The sequence below is a fragment of the Pezoporus wallicus genome, unplaced genomic scaffold (assembly GCF_028554395.1).
Source record: "Pezoporus wallicus isolate ANWC-B61680 ecotype Strahan unplaced genomic scaffold, APGP_CSIRO_Pwel_v1 scaffold_6446, whole genome shotgun sequence".
Lineage (NCBI taxonomy): Eukaryota > Metazoa > Chordata > Aves > Psittaciformes > Psittacidae > Pezoporus > Pezoporus wallicus.
In genome coordinates, this window is record NW_026636264.1 from 7,795,382 (window position 1) to 7,816,028 (window position 20,647).

The window sequence follows — 20,647 nt, forward strand, 5'->3', positions numbered from 1 at the left end:
CTTGGGCTTTGTAAAGCATTTATGAGTTTCATTGGCTTCTAGGTTTCGGTTTGAAAGAAGAAATGTTACATGACTCAATCCTGGGTACCACAGGGTCTTGAGTTACATCTTCATTTTTCTGCTAGTTTGTTTCATGCAGCTCCCATTTACACACCATCTGTTTCTTAGGTCTTGATTTGGCCTCAGATCTTGTCCTCCAAATCAAAGCTGCTTATTGTTTTCAGAGGCAACACACATAAAGGCAGATAGAGAATAAACCTGCACCATAGTTACAACATGTGCCTGAAGATTTTTAATAAAATGCTGCAGACTAAAATGACTGTTCTCATATACCAACATTAATGTGGTAAATGCCTCCCATGACACTTTCCTTGTCCATAAATCACAAACTATGAAGATATGCCAGGGTGATCAGATCAGTCAGTAGATGTCTAATTAAGTGTACAGTTTTCCAAGCTGCTATTGATAAACAAACAGAAGTGATTTTTATCTTGCAGTAGAAAATTAGAGTCTAGAAGAAGGTTTAAAAATTAGATTAAGATATAATTTTTCTGGATTAAAATTTAATCAAGAAATGCACTGAAAAAACGCATCTCAAATTCTACCCTTTTTTATGAACATTGTTTAGCATTTAAAGAGGATCTTCAGCATGTGACAAAGAAAATATTGCTGCTGTTTTCATGTGTCATATTGAGTCTCAGTCTCACTAACACTACTAATAATACTTCAAAGTCTTTTATTATGCTATGTTTGCATCTCATGACAAGCAATATGTCCTGGGAAAAACTGCAAGTGCCAACTTTTCTATATGGAAAATATAAGCTTTTCATCTTAACTTCTGGAATTTAAAAAATGAATTGTATTTCTTCTACAAAGATTGAAACCTGCTTGCATAATCATCAGTCATTGTACCAACTTGCATTCTCATCTGGGAACTGCATGTGCTCAAGCATTGCCTAGCACAATGGATGCTAAGACAACATTCATACCAAATGTGCTGTTTGCACACGTTTGGTAGCTGAATTGTTATAACAAAAAAAAGTTCTTCAGAAATAATAAATGCAATTTTATTTGTTCCTTTCCATTCAATTTTCTGCCTTTGTTTGGATTATTAAATAGCCTTTTATGAAATTGTTGATCTCAATTCAGATGTTAGTAGATGAATTTAAAAGACTATGGATCAGTTCAGGTTATGTTCCAACACCTTTCGGTTACAAACTGATGGACCCGTGGAATGACACGTAAGGTGGCTGTTCAACATTTGTGATCCCTGATTTCGCCTGAATTCAATTTGCATCTTCTTTGATCTTTCTCTCATGGCTTTGAATAATTTGCATACATTGAAATATAACACATTTTCTCTCAATAGATGTAGGACAGAAATCCCCTGGGATAGTTTTAAACACTAAAAATAATCAGCTTGGATAATATTCAGTCAGACATATCAGTTTCTTCATCATGTTGTGCGCTCAGCCTACGAATCTTTTAATGGAGATCTGATATTTCCTGCAAAATGAAAAAGATGCCAGTTTGCAGTGCTTTAACTGTTTCTCATTTTGGCCTTCTCTGGTGGCAGCTCTTTCCTCACGGTCAGTTTACTTCTAAGAATGTGACAAGAATGGCAGCTTGTAATTTGTCAAGACTCTTTGAGACTTCCTTTAGTTGCTTCAGTAAGTTTATGCCTATTCACAGAGTCCCTTGTGTAGAATCCTTCCTATTAATCAAAATCCTCCACTTGCTAAGTGCAAAATCCAACTTAACAGTACATTGATAATAATGCCGCAGAGTAATCTACCACAGAGCTCCACAGAGTGCTGTTAAAAACTCAGGGCATCAATACTCGTTTTTTAAATCACCTTGCTATGAGAGCAATAGCAGCTGCAGAGACATCTTTAAACTTCCATAATGTGCATTAAAAGCATGGCAGGTGTTTCTTGTTTCCTACCAAGGTTTAACATAATACTAAAGAACATTAAACTGCAATCTAGAATAAGTTCCTATCTTCAACATTTAAGGAGAAAGGAAACTGCTTCTGAAGCCCAGAATCAAGAGCTTTAAACCAGAGTACATTTTCCTGCACTTTGTGTTAATTAAAGAGCCACTTCTACTATTGGATGACCTATTCTTGATCAGTCTTAACATTCTTTTATCCTGTACTCCATTTTCTAGTTGAAATATGCATTGTGAAAATGTGAATGCAAACCTTGCAGTTTGAATATTATCACAGAAATGCATCAGTAATTAAATTGTTAATTTTGTACTAAAGTGAAAGCTCTGCTGGTTCAATACATGATATCAATTTTGCCATCAAATATTTCCTTTACAGATGCTTGAAAGTATAATTAGTTACATAGTTTTGATACCTTACAAAAGTATCTACCTAATTTTCTTTTGGTTCCTCCATAAAAGTTAAGCAGAATCTTGAAATAATTATCCAGAGGGTCCAGAGTACACAGAAATCCTCTTCCAGTCTACCCTCCAGTGGTTCTCTTACCCAAGCTCTTCCCAGATGGGGCTGATGGGGCAGTCTGTCTGTCTGCAGCCTGCTTGCTCTCATAAAATCTGACCCTTTGTTATTCTGCTCACAACATAGTGCAGACGGGTAATTTAAGAACTACTGGAAGCCCTGAACAGAGAGAAATTTAATTGTCAATATTACATTCTGATAATGCTTAAGTACTGAAAATATTATTATTAGAAATAATAGACATCTTAGAGGTCATTTCTTTCAATTTGATCAATTAAAGGAGTCTGTAAGTCTGAAGCAGTTGCAGGAAGAATCAAATTTGGGTTTGAGCAGATAACTTGAAATACTGGCAAACAAGAAAATGCCTCCTAAAATTATGTCACAGTTGAAGACAGCAGTTTGGATTTAGTAATAAATACTAATCATGGTTAATGCAATTAATCCTGAACATGACAGAGCAATGACTCTTTCTCCAATATTACTTTTTTACTGCCTCCAGCATTCTGGAAACAGGACTTGGGAGCAAAGTGACTTTGTTTACAGATGAAACCTTGGGAAGCCACTAACAGGACAAAGGACCTGAATGTACAGAAAACTGATTTTTATTATTTTAAAGGTTGAAAAAATTATAGGGAATTTGTGTCTCAAGCAAAGGGTAAAACTTACTTGTGGGAAAGGGCTCCAAAACTAAACTGGATAAATAAACAGACTGAAACTTATCACAGAAATTGGAAAAGAGGCTATGATGGAGGGGAAAGGGAATATAGAGAAAAGTAAACAGCTTTGCTATGCACTGAAAACTGTATAATGCATTGCATAGGGAATTAAAGTAGGGAGAAAGAACAGCTGTTTGGGTCATTTGAAAGGAAAACAAAATTAAGTCTCTAAACTACAGTACTTTCTCAATTAATGTCCCTGAAATCATGTCGAATACAATGACTCAACGTATTAAAATGTGTGTTAGTCTGAATAAAAGAGCCCTCAGAATATAGGACACAATACCCAAAATTATCTGTCACATTTTCTCAGCTGACCTCACATCACAAATAAGCTAACTGTATGTACTACTAGGGCACATGCCTGGCTTTGAAGAGAAACATGTCCATGGAAAGAAAGGCAACGGAAGACTGGTCCTCTGAAAACGAAACCAGATGGTACATAGAGGTAAACAGAAACACCTTGTTTGTATATTTACAAAACTGATGAGCTGACAAGGGGAACAGAACTTCCTCTCTGCTGTAGTCTAGAGAAGAGCTACTAGCAAGGTAAAGCTACCCACCACTAGGCCATTTCTGCTATCAAACACTTTGAGACCAAACAGATGGAGGGCAGTTCAAGACTTCTGGATATAGGCAATTAAACTTTTTATGTGTTCACAAAGCTGAATGAATGGTGCAAATTCCATGTAACTGTGATAAAAAGGGCCACAATAATTCCCATGTGTGAGTTCAACTTCAAAAAAACAAAAAAGAAACGCACACAAAAATCACTACACACCCACAAACAAAAAGTGACAGATAGGGCTAAATTAAAATAGATTAATTACAGAATTAAAGGTTAGACAATTGAGAACACAATTGGCAAGTGACACTGTCCCCAGTTTTATTGTCTGACCTATGTACAGTCAGTTTTATTACACAGTTCTCTACACTATGGGGTCCTGTTGGAAGGGTCTGTATTAGTTTGCTTCAATATTATGTTTATGCAGTGACATTTTTTTCATTAGTATCTTATGGAAAATTACATTAAAAAAGACAGGAAACCCCTTGCTAAGGAATAAATGAATTTTAATAAATAAAGATTACTGACTGCTGTAGTTGCAAGTATTTCTTTTTATAAGAGTTAGTATTAGACACAAGGGATTCTCTTTGATACAAAATCTGGATTCTACTTTCTAATATATGCTTTTATCTGAGTGTCACATGAAAGTGAAATTGAGCCACAGTGCAGAAGCAAACAGGCAGAAATGATGTCTTAAAGAAAAAAATGCATGTGCTTAAATTGAAAAGTCTGAATCACAAGCCTTTTAACTTGACATTAGAGTTTAGAAACCACTGTGTATTAACGCAATATCAAGAAGTATGTACAATATCCCTGAGTTGGATAACATTGGACAACAAAGAATCATTAAATTGGCCTTGATCCTGAGAAGAGACACAGAATGAAAACTTCAAGCACAACAACACAACTGCAATAATACTCTTTGTCTTCCATGTGAAAGCGGGGAAATGCTGAAAAACTGATTCAAGACAGAATCACCACAAGGGGAATATGGTGATAAAAGCTTCAACAGATATACCATCCTGAATGCTGCTGTAGTTCTTGAAGTACTAGGCATTTTAAGTTCCCAGAAATACTACTTTTCATCTGAAGGATCTTCAGTACAGAGATAAAGTATATGGTGCAGTTTATGGCTAATAACCATTAAACCCAAGAACTCACAGTGAAAACCAGCATCTTTGCTGTCACATAACCCAGGCAATGTAAACACAGAGGATCTTTTACTTCTGTTTTTACCTAGAAAAAAATGCAGTAAGTATTCCCATTAAAAGGTTGTGAGAGCAAAATTAGTGCATGGTGTGCTCTGAGACACGGAATGCTCAGAGCTTATGACACGTGAAATCAGAATGAGGAGAAATACCAGAAGAAGGAGATAGGCTGAGAAAGATCTGTCTGCAGCTACAATGATGTCAGTCATAGAGTCTGAACCATTTAGCATAGTTTCTTCTGAATCCAGTCATGGTCTAAGGTAAATTAAAAGTACATCAACATTGGGGGGAGGCAGTTTGTTTCTTTTTTCTAATAATAAGTCTTTACTAACTAGCTCCTCATGGATTCACATTTTGCTTTGGAGTGATGACTGAAAGACTTGGATTTGGCATTGTTAGTAAGGTATGTAAGGATCCATTCACAGCAAAGAGGTACCAATGATGTAAAAAGGAAACTATAGAAAGCTGCTGATAAAAAAAAAAAAGGAATGAAAAAGTAATCATCTCAAAGTTCTGTATTACTGTATCAGGAAAAACAGGCCTGTCAATAAGAGAGAAATTTGAGGATGTTAATTTCTGTAGGTGGAGGAATAAGGAATTATGAAGATAGGCTGGAATTATCTGTAGAGTTGAGTTGTTTTTCTAGCCTGGAACCTATTTTTGCATTTTTTGGTGAGGGGATTGCCATCTTTTGATTTTTACTAGACAAGAAGTTTTGAGTAAAGACTCATGGGTTTTTGGATTATGGTAAAAGTCCAGCAAGCTACAGAAAACCTTTTCAGTTCTAACTCAAAAACATTAAGAGGTAATGTTCCACGGGGGAAATGGTTTCTTAAAATAATACAAAAATATATTATCACTATGTATATGTCACTTGGCCAAGTAGTGACAAATGAACTACACCAGAGGAGGTTCATAGGGCTACGTAGCTGCTGTACATACTGAGTGGTAAAGAAAATTTAGAAAAGGAAGGGGATATTGATATGAAATTGCAAAAATACAATGATAAAAATATGAGTAATTCATATTTCAATTCATAAATCAAAAGTCTGAGATTCCTCTGAATAGTGATAATTGTTCTTGCCAAAGAATCTGAGAACATTGAAAGAGGTTGTTCCTACAAAAAAACCCACAAAAAACAACAAAAAAGAAGGACAACTGAAAGGTCTTTCTGCTCTGTGTTTTGAGAACTTAGTAAACTGGAAAGCTTATGGAAGCTACATCAAACACTTAGCAGCTTCAGAAGGTGCATGTCTTTGATTCCTACATAAGCATACTTCCACCATATATATCACCTTTTTATACTGGTAGTATACCATATCATAATTTTCAAACAGTATTAGATTATATAATGAGGGGGTTTTATGCATTGTGACCTTAAGTCACACATATAAAAATAACACACTTTTATCATAGATCTTCCTGAGTTTTTAACTAGTAACTGTAGAATTTTAATTCTTATTCAATGGCTTTAGCACAGTTAATTTAATGACACTGTGGTAAAATTTAAGTTACACATTCCCACCTTTAGGTTCCTGCGAACATAGGCAAAGAGGTCATAGTCAACGAGCATAGTATAAAAAGCATATTGGTGACTATACAGAGATGAAAGGCTAAGGTGGCAGGGGTAGAAAAAAAAAATATAGTATTATATGAGGTCCAGTGAAGTGTTACAGATATTAATGTTGGTGTAGTTTTACTAAATATTTTTAATAATCTGTTAAACATAGAATATTAATTAACTTGGAAGCTATTATTTGTGAAAGTTTAAAAACAGAAACTATAGAGATATTTTTTAAAAGGGGTTTTGCAAGAAGAAAGTGGAACGGAAGGGCAAGGGTTAGGAACAGTAGCTGTATATAGCCACTGAAAAGAAAACAAGAAATACAGGAATCTTCTATGTACATATCTGAAATATACTTCTATGGAAGTCAATAACATTAGATTAACTTGATTTTCACTGGTGCTAGTGAACTGCCATGGCAAAACTGGTGTTATACACAACTAGATCATATCAGAAAAAATTCTCTCACAGTGGTAAATGGGTTTACAGGTTGCAAGCAGTGATGGATCATTCGTGCTGCTCTCTTTTATAAGTATTCTGAAATTCTTGCTTCCTCTCTACCATTTGTTAAGAAGAAATATACTGAAGCCAGCACAACTGTTTTCATCCTATTAAAAGCTCTTAGCCTTTAAAACTTGCTGGCAGTGTGTGGACAGCCTAGCAGGAATGGCTTTTTGCATGCACAAACTACTAAAAGGTTTAAGGACTACCTGGGGACAGCTACTTGATGCAGGCTAAAATCCAGCAAGGGACTAACTGCTTAACAACATAGCTGGTTGCATCCCAGTGCAATCCCAGGGAGCGTTACAAAGCAGCTTTTAATTTAGTCGTGCAGGTAAATCATCTGCCCTAACTGGTGTACCACCCATACAGGCAGGATAAGGGGAAACTTGCTTTTTGTGCTGTCCTAGACATTCCTCTGCTCTAAGAACCTCTCTTGGTCCATGGCCAGCCACTCCAATCCTTTCTGGGCGGCTCTGGCTCATGCATGTCTGCATCTGTGTGCCCAACTGACAAGGGAAATGATCTAACAAAAAAACAGCCTTGGGAAATAAGGGACTATCTTTCAGATCCCTAAATCTTATCATTGTAAAGCAAGAGGTCTGAGATGAGGGAAGGAAGTTTCAGTAATTTAATTTTGTCCCTGAAACCAGACCTGACTGAACTCAGAGGTAGCAAAAAATCAAATCTCTTGCCTAAGGTCCACAAAGCAGGAAAGACTGTTTCTTTAATCACATTCTCTGCAAGAGGACATCCATAAAGACTAAGACTTGTTTAGGAGCATGGCCAAAATCACTGTGTTGTCAAAACTCATGTTGTGTAATATGATCAATTAGTAAAACAGTGCTGCTTTTGAACAAAGATCCTTTTTTGTGAAGGGATGATCTTGTCATTTGTTTTTACTATTTTGTCAAGGTTATTATTGTTTCCTTTTTCTATTTTGTAACCAGATCTGTAATTCCCATTATGAGCCTGCCACAGCTAAATTAGACCATGATTTATGCAAAAATTGAAAAGAAGTGACTTGTGGAACTCTCTCAGGAAGACAAGAGTTTCTGTCATGAAGTTTTTTTAATGTCCTCAGCAGTTTCTATCTTCACTACTTTTTTGATCATTAAATTGCCACTTGGGAATCTGGGGATCAGCTGGTGGCATGAAGTTAAGTGTTTAAATTCCCAAGAATTTTAAATTAAGTTTCTATTAAGGACAAATTATGCTGAAAGTCATAGTCTGAAGAGCCTTAAGCAAAGAAAAACCTTTAGGCGACTGATGACTTGTCATATTCTGCCTGTGTGCTGCAAAAACAGGCAGCCATTTATAACAGCAAAGAAGCAAATCATGGTTAGAATCAGAATTCATGAACTATTTGCTCAAGTGATAATTACTTCTGTAAGCAGATATTCAAGGCATATGTAGAAGATCAAATATCTTGTGGTTGTTAACAACTTTAAAAGGTTGAGTTCCTCAGCTTTTTTTCTTTTCAGTAGGGCTGTAGGATATATATCTGTATATATATGGGATACCTAACAGTTCAGTAACTGAGAAAACAAGCAAGAAATACAGCTGTATAGAAATACCAAAACACTGAGTCATGCAGGGTGGGACTCAGCTCCTGAAGTATAAAGTGGTCCAAAACCTCCACATGGGCTTGGTGGATACTTCAGAGTAATTACTTGAGACTGACAAAGCAGCTGGCAGCCAGGGAGGTTATTGTAATGAACCCTGTATCTGTTTTTACACAATTAAATGCTATTTGAACTGAAAATTGGCAAGATATGGCAGAACACTTCCTCAAATATCAACTTAATGAGTAAATAGAATGACTTTCTAATATAATGTATAGTTCAGTGATATGTTACCTAAACATACACATCTTTATTGGCATTTAGCATTATTCCCCTAAAAAGAGTCAGCAAGTGTCTAAATAGCTGTATAGCAGTATATAAAGCACCGTATTAAGGAGAAATAATAGGAAGTATTGTCCTGAATACCATTCCTGGGAAGAAAGACTGAGATGCTTCAGTTCTGAGAAATCATTTTGAATCCTGGAAATAACAATTCCCTTGAATATAATCACAGGATTAATTTGGTAGTCTATGGGAAATGTTATTTCTCAAACTAATTTGTTAAACTGGTATGTGGCCATTTTCTTTGGTTATTTTGCTGGGGTCACAAAATAAAATCTTCAAACTGCTTAATAATCTGCTCCTATAGTTGGATTAATTCTCAAGGTCTTTCTTTATTACCAGGAAAAGAAATAAATATAGTGCTTTCACCAAAAAGTGGAAGGGCTGAGCTATTGTGACTGATCCCACAGATGAAGAAAAGCTTGTGCCAGATGCAAGTTGAGCCTGGTGCAAATTAGGGACCAACACACAATTGTCACAATTGTTACAGAGTAATCTACCATCCATTTGTCCTGGTTTCAGCTGTAACAGTTATTTTTTCTTCCTAGTAGCTGGTGCAGTGCTGTGTTTTAGCTTCAGTTTGAAAACAATACTGATAACACACCGATGTTTTAATTGTTGCTCAGTATCCTGATCAAGGACTTTTCATTCTCTCATGCTCTGTCAGTGAGGAGGAGCACATGAAGGCAGGAGGGAGAAGACACAGGACACCTGACCCAAACTAGCCAAAGGGGTATTCCATACCACAGCACGTCATGCCCAGTATATGAACAAGGGGGAGTCACCAAGAAGGGACCTATTGCTGCTTGGGTTGGGCTGGCTGTCGGCTGGAGGGTGGTAGCAGTTGCATTGTGCCTCACTTGTGGTTTTTGAGCTTTAATTTCTTTTCTTGTTTCCTATTATTATTATCATTATTGTTTGTATTCTTTCTATTATCAATATTGTTTACATTATTTTAGTTACTAAACTGTTCTTATCTCAGCCTTCACGCTGCACAGGTTTCAGTTTAAACAACCATTACATACAAGTTAGATGGAACTGAAATTCTTATGAAAAGTTACTACCATGATTATGGAAAAACATATAAGACATACTTCTGTTACATGTGAATACGTGTTCCCATTTAAAAGCAACATGCACTAACTGAAGCATTTTATATAATTGAATAAAAAATTTACCTCCAAACTGAAATATTTTTTCTTTTTTCTCCTTTGAAACACCCTTCTTTTTTCTTTTCTCCCTTGATTGTCTTTTTTTCATAGCAACTGAGCTAAAATGCCATTAAAATACGAACTTACAATGGAAACACTGACAGATCCTTAAATACAGTAGAGTGAAGAATAAAACTGTAATAAGAACCTGTCAAAACTGAAAATGAAGGAGTCTGAGAGACCAGAGGAATATTAAAACATGTCCATTTCTATGTTTTTGAATGATGATATTTTTAGATTTAAGTGCTCTATGAGTTTCCACTAATTGCATAGCAAAGTGTGACAGATGAAATATGTAGGTATACAGGAAAACTACTTTAGCTCAGATTTCAGTAGGTAAAAGGCAATAGTTTCACGCTTCCCTGTGTCTCTGTCTAGCAACACTATAGCAATCCTGTATTAGTATTTGGAATTTAATGTTCCTATACCAGATGTCTTTCTTCTCTTTGGCTTCCTTCACAGCTGTTGAATGTTAGAGAAACATAACTGAAAGAACACAAAATGTTGCAAACAGGTAAAGGCAAAACTTCACAGGTTGAATTCACTGCCCCATGTACTATGTTACACACAGCTCGAACACTTTGTCCCCTCCAGTGAATTTATCCTTGGTTTAGTACCTACAGACAATGATTCTTGAAGGGTATTATTTAGTGTCTTCCTGTTCTTCATAGGTCAATGTGCAACTTGAAGTCTTATATCCACAGGCCTACAAAATCATGATTTCCTTGTTAATATTTCTCCATGTTTTTAATGCCTGATAGCTTCACAAATATTTGTCTTCCTATTTTCAGTGTCCACTTTTTTGATATGTGATATTTAAAAACTGACTGTCAGAGCTCATACTATTAACATCCAGTACTTCATTGTTCGATGTGCAGCTCCTACAGGCTTCTCTATTGGCTGCACAGGCACACGTTACTGTGTGAATGAAGAACATCTCAAGCCGACGGTAACTTTGCTACACAACACTAAACAGCAGGCAAGTTTTGTATGAGTAACAGCTCCATTCTATGAATTTTAGTGTCCAAGAAGGTTTGTGGCAAACCTGAACAGAGAATGTAACATGTCATGGAAGAAATATTGATATTACTTTACTATATGGCCATATTTATTATAGATAAGAGCCTCCCAGCTGATCAACACACTGATCAACTAATACACACTCTGATGGGAAGGAATAAGGAGACAGGCAAACTCTTCTCAGTGGTGCCCAGTGACAGAAGATGCAATAGGTACAACTGACATAAAGGTTATCCTTGGAGGCAGTAAAAACTACTGGACACAACCTTGACCAAGGTGTTCTAGCTGACCTGATCTGAATAGCGGGGTTGAACCAGATGGCATCCAGAGGTCCATGCCATCCTCAGCTGTTCCATGACTCCTTGACATCATATGGAATAAAAAGATTTTACCAGCTGGCAATCAATAAAAAAGCAACCACGACGGATACTGCAGGAATAAGGATTTTAAGGTTTGTATCCTGGCCAAATCCAGGCCAGGCTATTGCATTCAAACTATTTAAAATTCCCTCTGCTGATTAACCTGCCCAAAATTAAGTACAAGGAAGAAGTTATTTACTGCGAGAAATGTGAGACACTGGCGCAGGTTGCCCACAAAAGTTGTGGCTGTGCCATCTCTGGCAGTGTTCAAGGCCAGGCTGGACAGGGCTTTGAGCAACCTGATCTAATGGAAGGTGTCCCTGCCTGTGTCAGGGTGTTTGGAACTGGATGATCTTTAAGGTCTCTTCCAACCCAAACTATTCTATGATTCTGCGAGGTTTTCTTCATCCTACCTTCAGAACCCTTCAAACAGAAATTGAATGCAGGGAACTACCTATAGGAAAAGCGGCTGCATTGAAGTGGCAGGTGGAGTATTGTTACCATTTGTCTTCCTCACAGAAATGTTTAACACATTGAGGTCCTGAGGAAAAGTTAACCTTTGACCTGGGTGGATGAATATAAGCAATTGTACAATGGACACAGAGAGACTGGCACTGCTGTTCTGCTCATGGTGGTCTATTGTGCATATGACCTTCAGAGACTGCTAATGTTCTGCAAAGCTTATTCTGGCAGAAGGAGAAAGTTTAGACTGTGCCATATGGAAAGGGAGCAGTCAATAAATGCAGAACCAGATTATCAGCGCATACACGTATGTTTAGACATCACTGAATTTAGGGAGCTTTTTACACTACATATTAATCCGCACACAAATTCAGATATACAAAAAGTGTTGATAAAATAGGTATTATTATTAGATAAGCTTCAAAAGGAAAAGGAACAAAAGCAAAATAAAGCAGCACAAAATTAGCACTATGAAAATCCTGTGTCCTCAGTTACCTATTTGTTGGTTTAATTGTGCCTTTTTTTTTTTTTTTTTAATTTCTTGGTGGTCTGAATGGAGAAGAAAAACCAAAGACTGAATAGAACCCTTTGCGCTGCTAGAGTGCTTTTGATTGATTTTATTTTAACTATAATTAATGGATATGGAAATAATGAGTTAAGAGTGAAAAGTCAATGTAATTTTAATGAGAAAATATTTTAGACACAGAAGAAAAGAACAGATGAGCAAAGACTTACAATGCTTTTTAATACCTATGACTCTTCAAGCATATCTGTTTAAACATCAGCTTTAGTCACTACTATTGGATAATCTATACAAGAAATGCAGATGAATTTAAGAAAGCAATGAAAACAGGGATTACAGTTGATGGATTAATGGCTAACAAAAAAATGTGCATGATTAGAAAATACCTGCATTTATGGAAGCCTGAAAACAGGGACTGAAATAATTTATAAAAAATGTTTGTCCAGAATTTAATCATTGACTTCATTAACATTGCTCATTATTTATATCGATGTAACTGACAGCAGACTCCAGTTTATTCTATTGCATATTATAAAGTATACTGTCTACATAAAATAATAATAACTATCACTTTTGTTGTCTTCTTTTAGCTTGATATTTTATAAGTTTAATGAAATATTTAATTGAAAACTCTTCACTCACTTTCTGATCTGAATTGTCTGGGTCTGAGTCTTGTTTAGAAGTTGAGGCTAATATAGTAAATGAGTGGTTGATTACAAATTAAGAAGTATCTGATTGGAATATTTCAGAAATCTCACAAAAATGTTAGTCAATCACCATCTTGCGCAAGGGCCCAAGTCTTCCTATTTAGGATCTAAATCAAAGTTCCATCAAAACATTTTATTACAAGCCATAGACTTATTTTTTCAGACTTGGATTCCAATCTAATACACCTCTCTATAAAATAAAGACTACTTATGAGCTAAAAAATTCAAAAATTAGTTACAAAATTCTTATGGACTAAAGACCTTGATGTTCAAATCAATAACCAGAGTATAGTTTATTGCAGGCTTCCACAAATGGCTCACAGTCATCTATAAGTCTTTGAGGTACTATAGTCCAGGGAAAAGTGGTTAGTAAAGATAGTTAATTTTAATTATTATGAGATGACTAATGAAATGTGCAGCTTAAATACAGTTTTGTACCTACACAATTCCCATTGCTGTTGTGCTCAGGTGCGTTCTAATTCCAATTAGAAGATTAGTATAGCAATAGGTTTTTTCCCTCCTCTTAACTTTCAGGTGAAAATACTGATGAATTTACATTTGTTTAAATGCATTAACAACACACAACGATATATGAAAGAGACTTGAATTTTACATGTAGTTCCTTTCAAATGCTGATAGTGATCACTAAATGTCCGATATCAGTAAGCTTCACAGACTATGCCTTGTTCTTTGGAAGTTTTAATCATCTGCATATTAGTTCTCCAGTAGCATATATTTTATTTAATTAAAATGTGGCTTTTGCAGTGGGTCTTGATCTTTACATCTGGTTGCTAGAATGAATTGTGAATACCTTGGAATCTTTATTAAATAAGTATGTTTCTATAGGAGTAATCTCATTAAATTTAAAACATTTATGAGACTGTAACACCCAGAATGATACTTTTTGACAGCTAATAGTTGTGAATATCCAACTTTTTTTGCTCTATTTTATAGACCTACCACTCATTCAGAATACAGTTCAAAAGAGCTGTTATGATACACAAGTTATAGATATATATTGTTATAATATTCCAAGTGGAATCAAATGATCTGACTGCTTAGAATAATGACTGCCCACCAGGGAAAGCAAACCTAGCATAGACAGAGTGTGTATATGAAGACCTTGAGATGGATAATTTGTTCAAAGGCAAAAGCAGACCAAGAGATGGAGCGCATGAAGACTCCTTCCACAATTATGTTGCCAGGTGCCTTTAGGCTTTTGAATTAATTTGAAACATTTGAGGCTTTCAGACTGCACCATATTCCAGATGCTAGAGTCAAGGTCTGACTGCAGTAAAAACTGTACCGAACTCAGCCTCCTGCTCAGTAACAAATGGAAATTCACTTGAGGTACTTCTGTCAACTAGCTTTTGGTTGGAAGAACACCTAAGGAGGCAAACAGCTTGAAAGAGGTAGATGACAGCAGACCCACTTAGTCAAATGGAGTTTCTTCTTCTCTGTAGAGGGGAAGATCTCTTTTGTGTTGACCCTTCTCTAAGAGATATAGATAAATGAAGTAAATTCCTTTTCTGGGCTGGCAGACTTAGCAAAAATAAAACATAACATGCACTTGGTACAAGCATTCTAGAAGCAGAATGAGCTGTGGCAGAAATAAAAAGATATATTCTGCTGTTCTATCCTTGCCCTTCCTTTTCATTTATTCAAAATGCCTTTTTTTTTCCTTTTTTTCCCCCCAAATCTCTGATGGTTTAGCATTCCATGCAAACTCATCACATGACAGATCCTTATTTCTTTTTGCTGGGATTTTTATCAGCAGTCTATGAAGAATGCCCATTTTAAAAGTATTTACGTGTGCTCATCATGTCACATTATTCCTTTTTAAAAATGTTTTACAGAGTTCCTTTCCCATGTTTCCTTGCCAGAGTGATCAAAACATGGAAACATACATACTGCCTCCATTGGTTTACATTTCATTTCCCGAAATCGCAATAGGCTTCCTCATTTCCTCTTCAAACAAATTCTATTTTAAATGCCATTTGTTTAAAGCGCACTGTATGTAGAGGTAAAACTGAGTTACACTGAAACTGATATTCCCCTCTCCCCACCCCTCTATAAACAGTAGATGCAGAGGAACTGCTATGAATGACACAAGATACTCTCTGAACAACAGACTAAAAATTAAGTTGAATACAACCCAAATATTTTCAAATATCTGAAACAGTTCAGCCAGCTTTTTATCTTCCATATTTCATGTCATGAAGTGAAAACAGTTAACTCTGTAGCCACAAAACAGAGACATCAGTCTTACAATATTTGATATCAGAATCTTTGTAATATCATTCTGTCATCTTGTCAATATGTACTATACAACTCATACCTGTTAGCAAAATGTTGTATATAATGCTGTTTTGCTCTGCCCTCCTCCCTCTCAACCCAATGTGGCATGAAATGTTACCCATTTTTCCTTCTCAGAGCAAAAAAAAATATGTCATGAGATGAAAATAAAACTCACCTGAATGAAATGGTTTTAGCAGCTAAGAAGTATAGATGCACTTTACTGCTTGCATCTGTATTGCACAAACGAACAAACAGGACTTGCTTTTATCTTTTTGACTAATGTCATACAGGTCACTTTAAATGGTTCAGTCACATACATTACCAGAAAGAAGATTGCTCTGCGTACTTAAAGACTATGTTCAGGGTGGCAAAACTAGTCTAGTGTACAGACATGCAATCTTGTAAAGTGCCATTACAGCTGGCAGTAGTAACCTGTAGTGCTTAGAGTAAGTTTAATATACAGAGCCGGACAGACCTTATTTGATTAAACATATCCTGTTAAACAGATGTGCTGCTGAGTACAGAAATTACTTTTATGATTAAATCCTATAATGAAATCATATTTTTCTTCTCTCAATCATTTTAAAGCTATTCTTAGATTTCCATTGCGATCAAGCTGCAAATGTGCCTTATTAAAATTATTTCAAATTAATAAGCACATTTGATATTTTATGCAGTCCTGACTAGTTCAGCCTCTATGCTTTTGATAGTGTACATGTAACTGAAGCATTTCTGAAATTAGTAACAGAAAATAGAGAAAAAACCCAAAATAATAACAATTTTCATTTCTCTGCATCTCCAAAGAATTTTAAGATTCTTCATTTCAATATTGTGGAAATAATAAAGTCACTACTGTCAGACGAATCAGCTTGACAGAATTATTATTTCATACCCATGCTAACATATGCATGTTCTTGTCACTTGTATTTTCATATCCTACCACAGAATCAAACACACAAACACAGTATTTAGTTTACTGAACAGGCATCTGACCTCTTACTCTCCCTTATTGCTTTGTCTCCTTTCTTCCAAGTGATAGTTGGCTTTGGAGAGGCTTGTGGCTTGCACTCAATGAGAACTTCTTGGCCCTTGGTAATAATTATTGTTTTCCTCATTTGATTGAGTGGGAAAGTGGGAGCTGAAGCTGTTAAAAAGAAGTGTGTTAACTCTACACAGAACAATCAGTTTCCTTTTTCATTAAATTTTAATAGAAGATTAGAATAATAACTTTGATTTGGAGGAAATGATTACACTGCAGATTTGATGTAATTTTACAAAATATTTAAAAACAATCAGGAGCCAAGACTAGGTGACAGATATACAACTTAATCCAGTTATGAATTAGTGAGATGTCGAGATGTCCCTTACATCAGAACCAAAGTAAGATCACTTATGAAATTCAACAACTTTAGAAATTAAATACCGTAGCTGATTTAGCTACATCTTTTTCCAAGTCTTCGGATTTCATGGACAACTTCTTAGAAGTAACTAGTTCAAAATGAAAAGTTTAAATTCCACAACTATACCAAATGCACTCTCTAGAGTTAATTCTGATAAAAACTATTACTTAGAGAAATTTTATGTTTTTTTTTATTGCACAGTATTCTTCTGAATACTTTCAGTTGAAAAGTGAGAACACAGTAGAAGATATTTAACTATGTCTTGTTCTTAGCATTTCACTTTTCAAGAAGTCCCACTGATCACAATACATGATAAACGTATTATAAAATTACAATACGTAACACACATGTCCCAAAATGACACTAATTACTGGGATTTCACATGAAGAAAGGACTTTTGTTTTCAAGTAATCTCATTTGTCTGTGTTTTTCTTAGACCTGTTTTGCAAAACCAAAGCCCCCTCTGTAACTACCTCAGCTACAGATATAGGAATATAAGACACCCCATTGCCTCAAATATGTAGAAATTTTCTACTGTTACTTTGGGTAATTTTCATACCAGAGCTATTTATATGGGTAGTTTATTTTGTTATTTTCCCTTTAATAATCCAGAAAATCAAACAGAACTGCTACTTTAATACAACAGAATGGTTAAAATTTAACAAGGGTACAATTTTACAAGTGACAAAACCAAAGGCTGATTTTACTGCAGCAACATACAATGTCCATTTCCAGTAACAGATAAAGTGTATAACTACCTGTTTCATAATATATGTAAAAAAACTAACAAGAAAATCTTGCAAGCAACAATGACCGACTGAATCACAAATGACAAAGGAAAGTGATGGAAAGAGAGCTACCACTGTCTGTGGGTTTTAATATGGCTAGACAGAAATATTTTGAAGAGCTATCAGTGAAATTCTAAAGTTGGCCAGCTGGCAAATAATGGAAATCTTCTAGACAGATTCTTCTTCAGAAGAACCAAATCTTGGCTGAAATGTAGTGTTATTATTTCAGTAAATTCAGATTTCTTATTCATTTGGGAGTTTACATGAATGATTCTAGATGCAGGTTTTGAAATATGCAAGGTTTGAACAGTGCAGAGACCTCTAATATCTGATTTGGCCACTGAATTACTCTGACAGATACGTGTCTTCCAGCTATACAGCACTTTAACAAAGATCATGAGACTCTTACAAGTCTGCCTTACTTAACCCTGGGGAAGTCTTCTTATCACTATTGTCTAATTGCATGCTACCATAGTTTGCTTTAAGAAAAACTACAGTGTTCAAAAGACATGCTTCAAGTTTTCTTCCTTAAGCCCCCACTTCAATTTTTTAATAACAAAGTTTTTACTATATTTCGAGGTAGCACTATGTAGTGCATTTGCTTTACTATGGATGATATTAGCTGAAGTATGTCATTTCCAGTATTCAATCGGTCCTGATGACTTCATAGAAAATTTTTAAATTTTTGAAATTGAGATCATACTTAATTACCTTTGAATAACAGCCTTGGTAGAAATAATTTAATTTTAACAGAGACTAAAATACATTTCTTTTCTCTAAGTTTCCTCTCTTCACTTATTTGTGAGGGGCTAAAAACTATTTTTCATTTATTTGAACTGGAATGCCTTATATGAGAATTTTTCACAAAATGTAACCAAGTCAATTATTTATGAAAAAAAAAAAAAAATCAGTTAATAGAAGGATCTGTGTGCTCTTGGGCAATAAAGGACCCACTGATATATAAATAAGAAAGAGTAAAAAGGAGCCCACTTTCATTGCTCTGCTCCATTTGGACTGGCAGAAACTGTTCCTTATCAAAACAGACCAAGAACAAGTATAATTATCCAAGGGAAAAGAAATAATGGTCTGTTCTCTTTCAATAATACTCACCTAAAATCTTCAGCTCAGCACTGGCATAAATGGTACCATACTTATTTTCTGCTAAGCACTGATACATTCCAGCATCTGAGACATTCACACTGTGGATCACCAGAACACCATTAACCATCTCAATCCTGTTCTGTAATGGAATAGTAATAAAAAAAAATCTATAAAAGCAAACAAGCACTGGAAATTTGCTGTGTTATTTGCTTCAGGCAAAGGGACAAAAGACATTATTAAGCTAAAATAAAACTGAGCAACAAATTTCCTTGGGATTCCCTTTTTTTTTTTTTTTTTTGTATAAGGAATGACAAGGATAAAACAGATGGGGGAAGGAAGAAAAAAAAAATCCAAAAATATTTAAAAATAAACATTTTTCAGTGCAAATTCACCATCTCCAAGGCCCACTTCTGTCTGTTTGCTTGTTAGTCTACTATTAACCTTACATGATTTTTGAAAGCAGTTCATCCTGGGAACTTTAATGAGACAAGAAGTCAGTTGTGGGTGTCGCATATCTGATGATCTTCACATCTCTCGCAAATGTTTGGTTTCAGTCACTGTATTACATTCATAAATATATATGTGTAAGATTTTTCATATGAATAAGAGTGAAAGGGCCTAATTGTCTTCATCATTAGTGCAAATTCATTATTTTAAAACTCCACTAGCAGAAAACAGTTACCACAGCTGAAAGAGAAGGGCATTGTAAGCTGTTTAAGGAAATGTATACTTCACGAGCTGTATAATTTGAACTGCTATAAAATACCTCCAGATTTCATTATTGCAATTGTTGGAGGTGTAATCAAAAATTGATAAAGTGTATGGGAATGCAGAGGACACTGTGAAAACAAATTCTCTCTGTTAAAAGCACCCAGTTTAAACTGAAATTTAATTTGAAATTTCAGAGCCTGTTGCAACTAACAGTTTGAAAATCAGAAAACCAGAAAGAAAAGATATTGAAATTGCTTCAATTTCAGGACTAATAACTCTATCTATGGAGGCAGAAATGGATAAAGTCATATAACCTTATTTTCAGTGCCTCACAACTTGAAAAGTAAGCTATGTTTATGTTTCCTTTCTCATTGTTTGCATAATCAGTTAATGTTCACAAATGGAAGTGGCATTCACTGAAAAGGAAATCATTACATCTTTTATATTCATAAATCCTTTCTGTGAATTCATTTCCAAATGAAGACATTTTCTCCCAGAATTGAACAGCTTTATTTTAATCTGGAAAAATAAATAAATCTATAAAACTTTTATCTACTGTAAATAATTTGACACTATAAAAATGTAAAGGTGTTAGGCAAAAACCCACATGATGTGGGCTGACCTGTTGACAATTCAGTAAGAGAAAAATGAACAAAATGAAATAAAAGACAGCCATGCCATGTGTGTTCTTTTAGAAAGAAATGAGAATTTTGTTTAGACCTAATTCTAAAATACATTAGTAGTTGACTGTAGTTAAAGACTTCACATTCTAGGAGCTTTATATGGAGCATTTGAATGGTCTTGATGACGAGTCCTGTTATAGGGAATTCATGGAGTTGGAAACAGATGAAAATAAGTCATTGTACCTTTTATATTAGCTTGCTAGTGTTTTGAGAAGTAGGATTATGCACAAGCAAAATGTGGTAAATCTCATAATAACATGATATGACATGACATAACAGCATAACATAACGTAACCTACATTGGGGAAGGTGAAGGAATGTGATTCAGCAAATAAAGCACTTTTTTGAGTTGCTACTATCTATTTATTAAAAATGAAAAAAGAGGCACGGTACCATTTTCTAAAAAAGAAACTAACAAACACAGAAAACAGTAATTTCTAAAGTGCTTTTCATTAC

The 20,647-nt window shown here is 35.2% G+C and overlaps 1 protein-coding gene across 5 annotated transcripts in view; it reads right to left on the reverse strand.

Annotated features, from left to right (window-relative positions):
• CNTN5 (contactin 5) overlaps nt 1–20,647 on the reverse strand; it is a 643,809-nt gene that overhangs the window by 100,578 nt on the left and 522,584 nt on the right. For all 5 annotated transcript variants that reach the window (XM_057399803.1, XM_057399799.1, XM_057399798.1 and 2 more), the window contains 2 exons: nt 18,807–18,936; nt 16,502–16,652 (listed from right to left, as the gene is read on the reverse strand). In XM_057399803.1, coding sequence (XP_057255786.1) covers nt 16,502–16,652; nt 18,807–18,936 — 281 coding nt within the window. The remainder of the gene's footprint in view (nt 1–16,501; nt 16,653–18,806; nt 18,937–20,647) is intronic.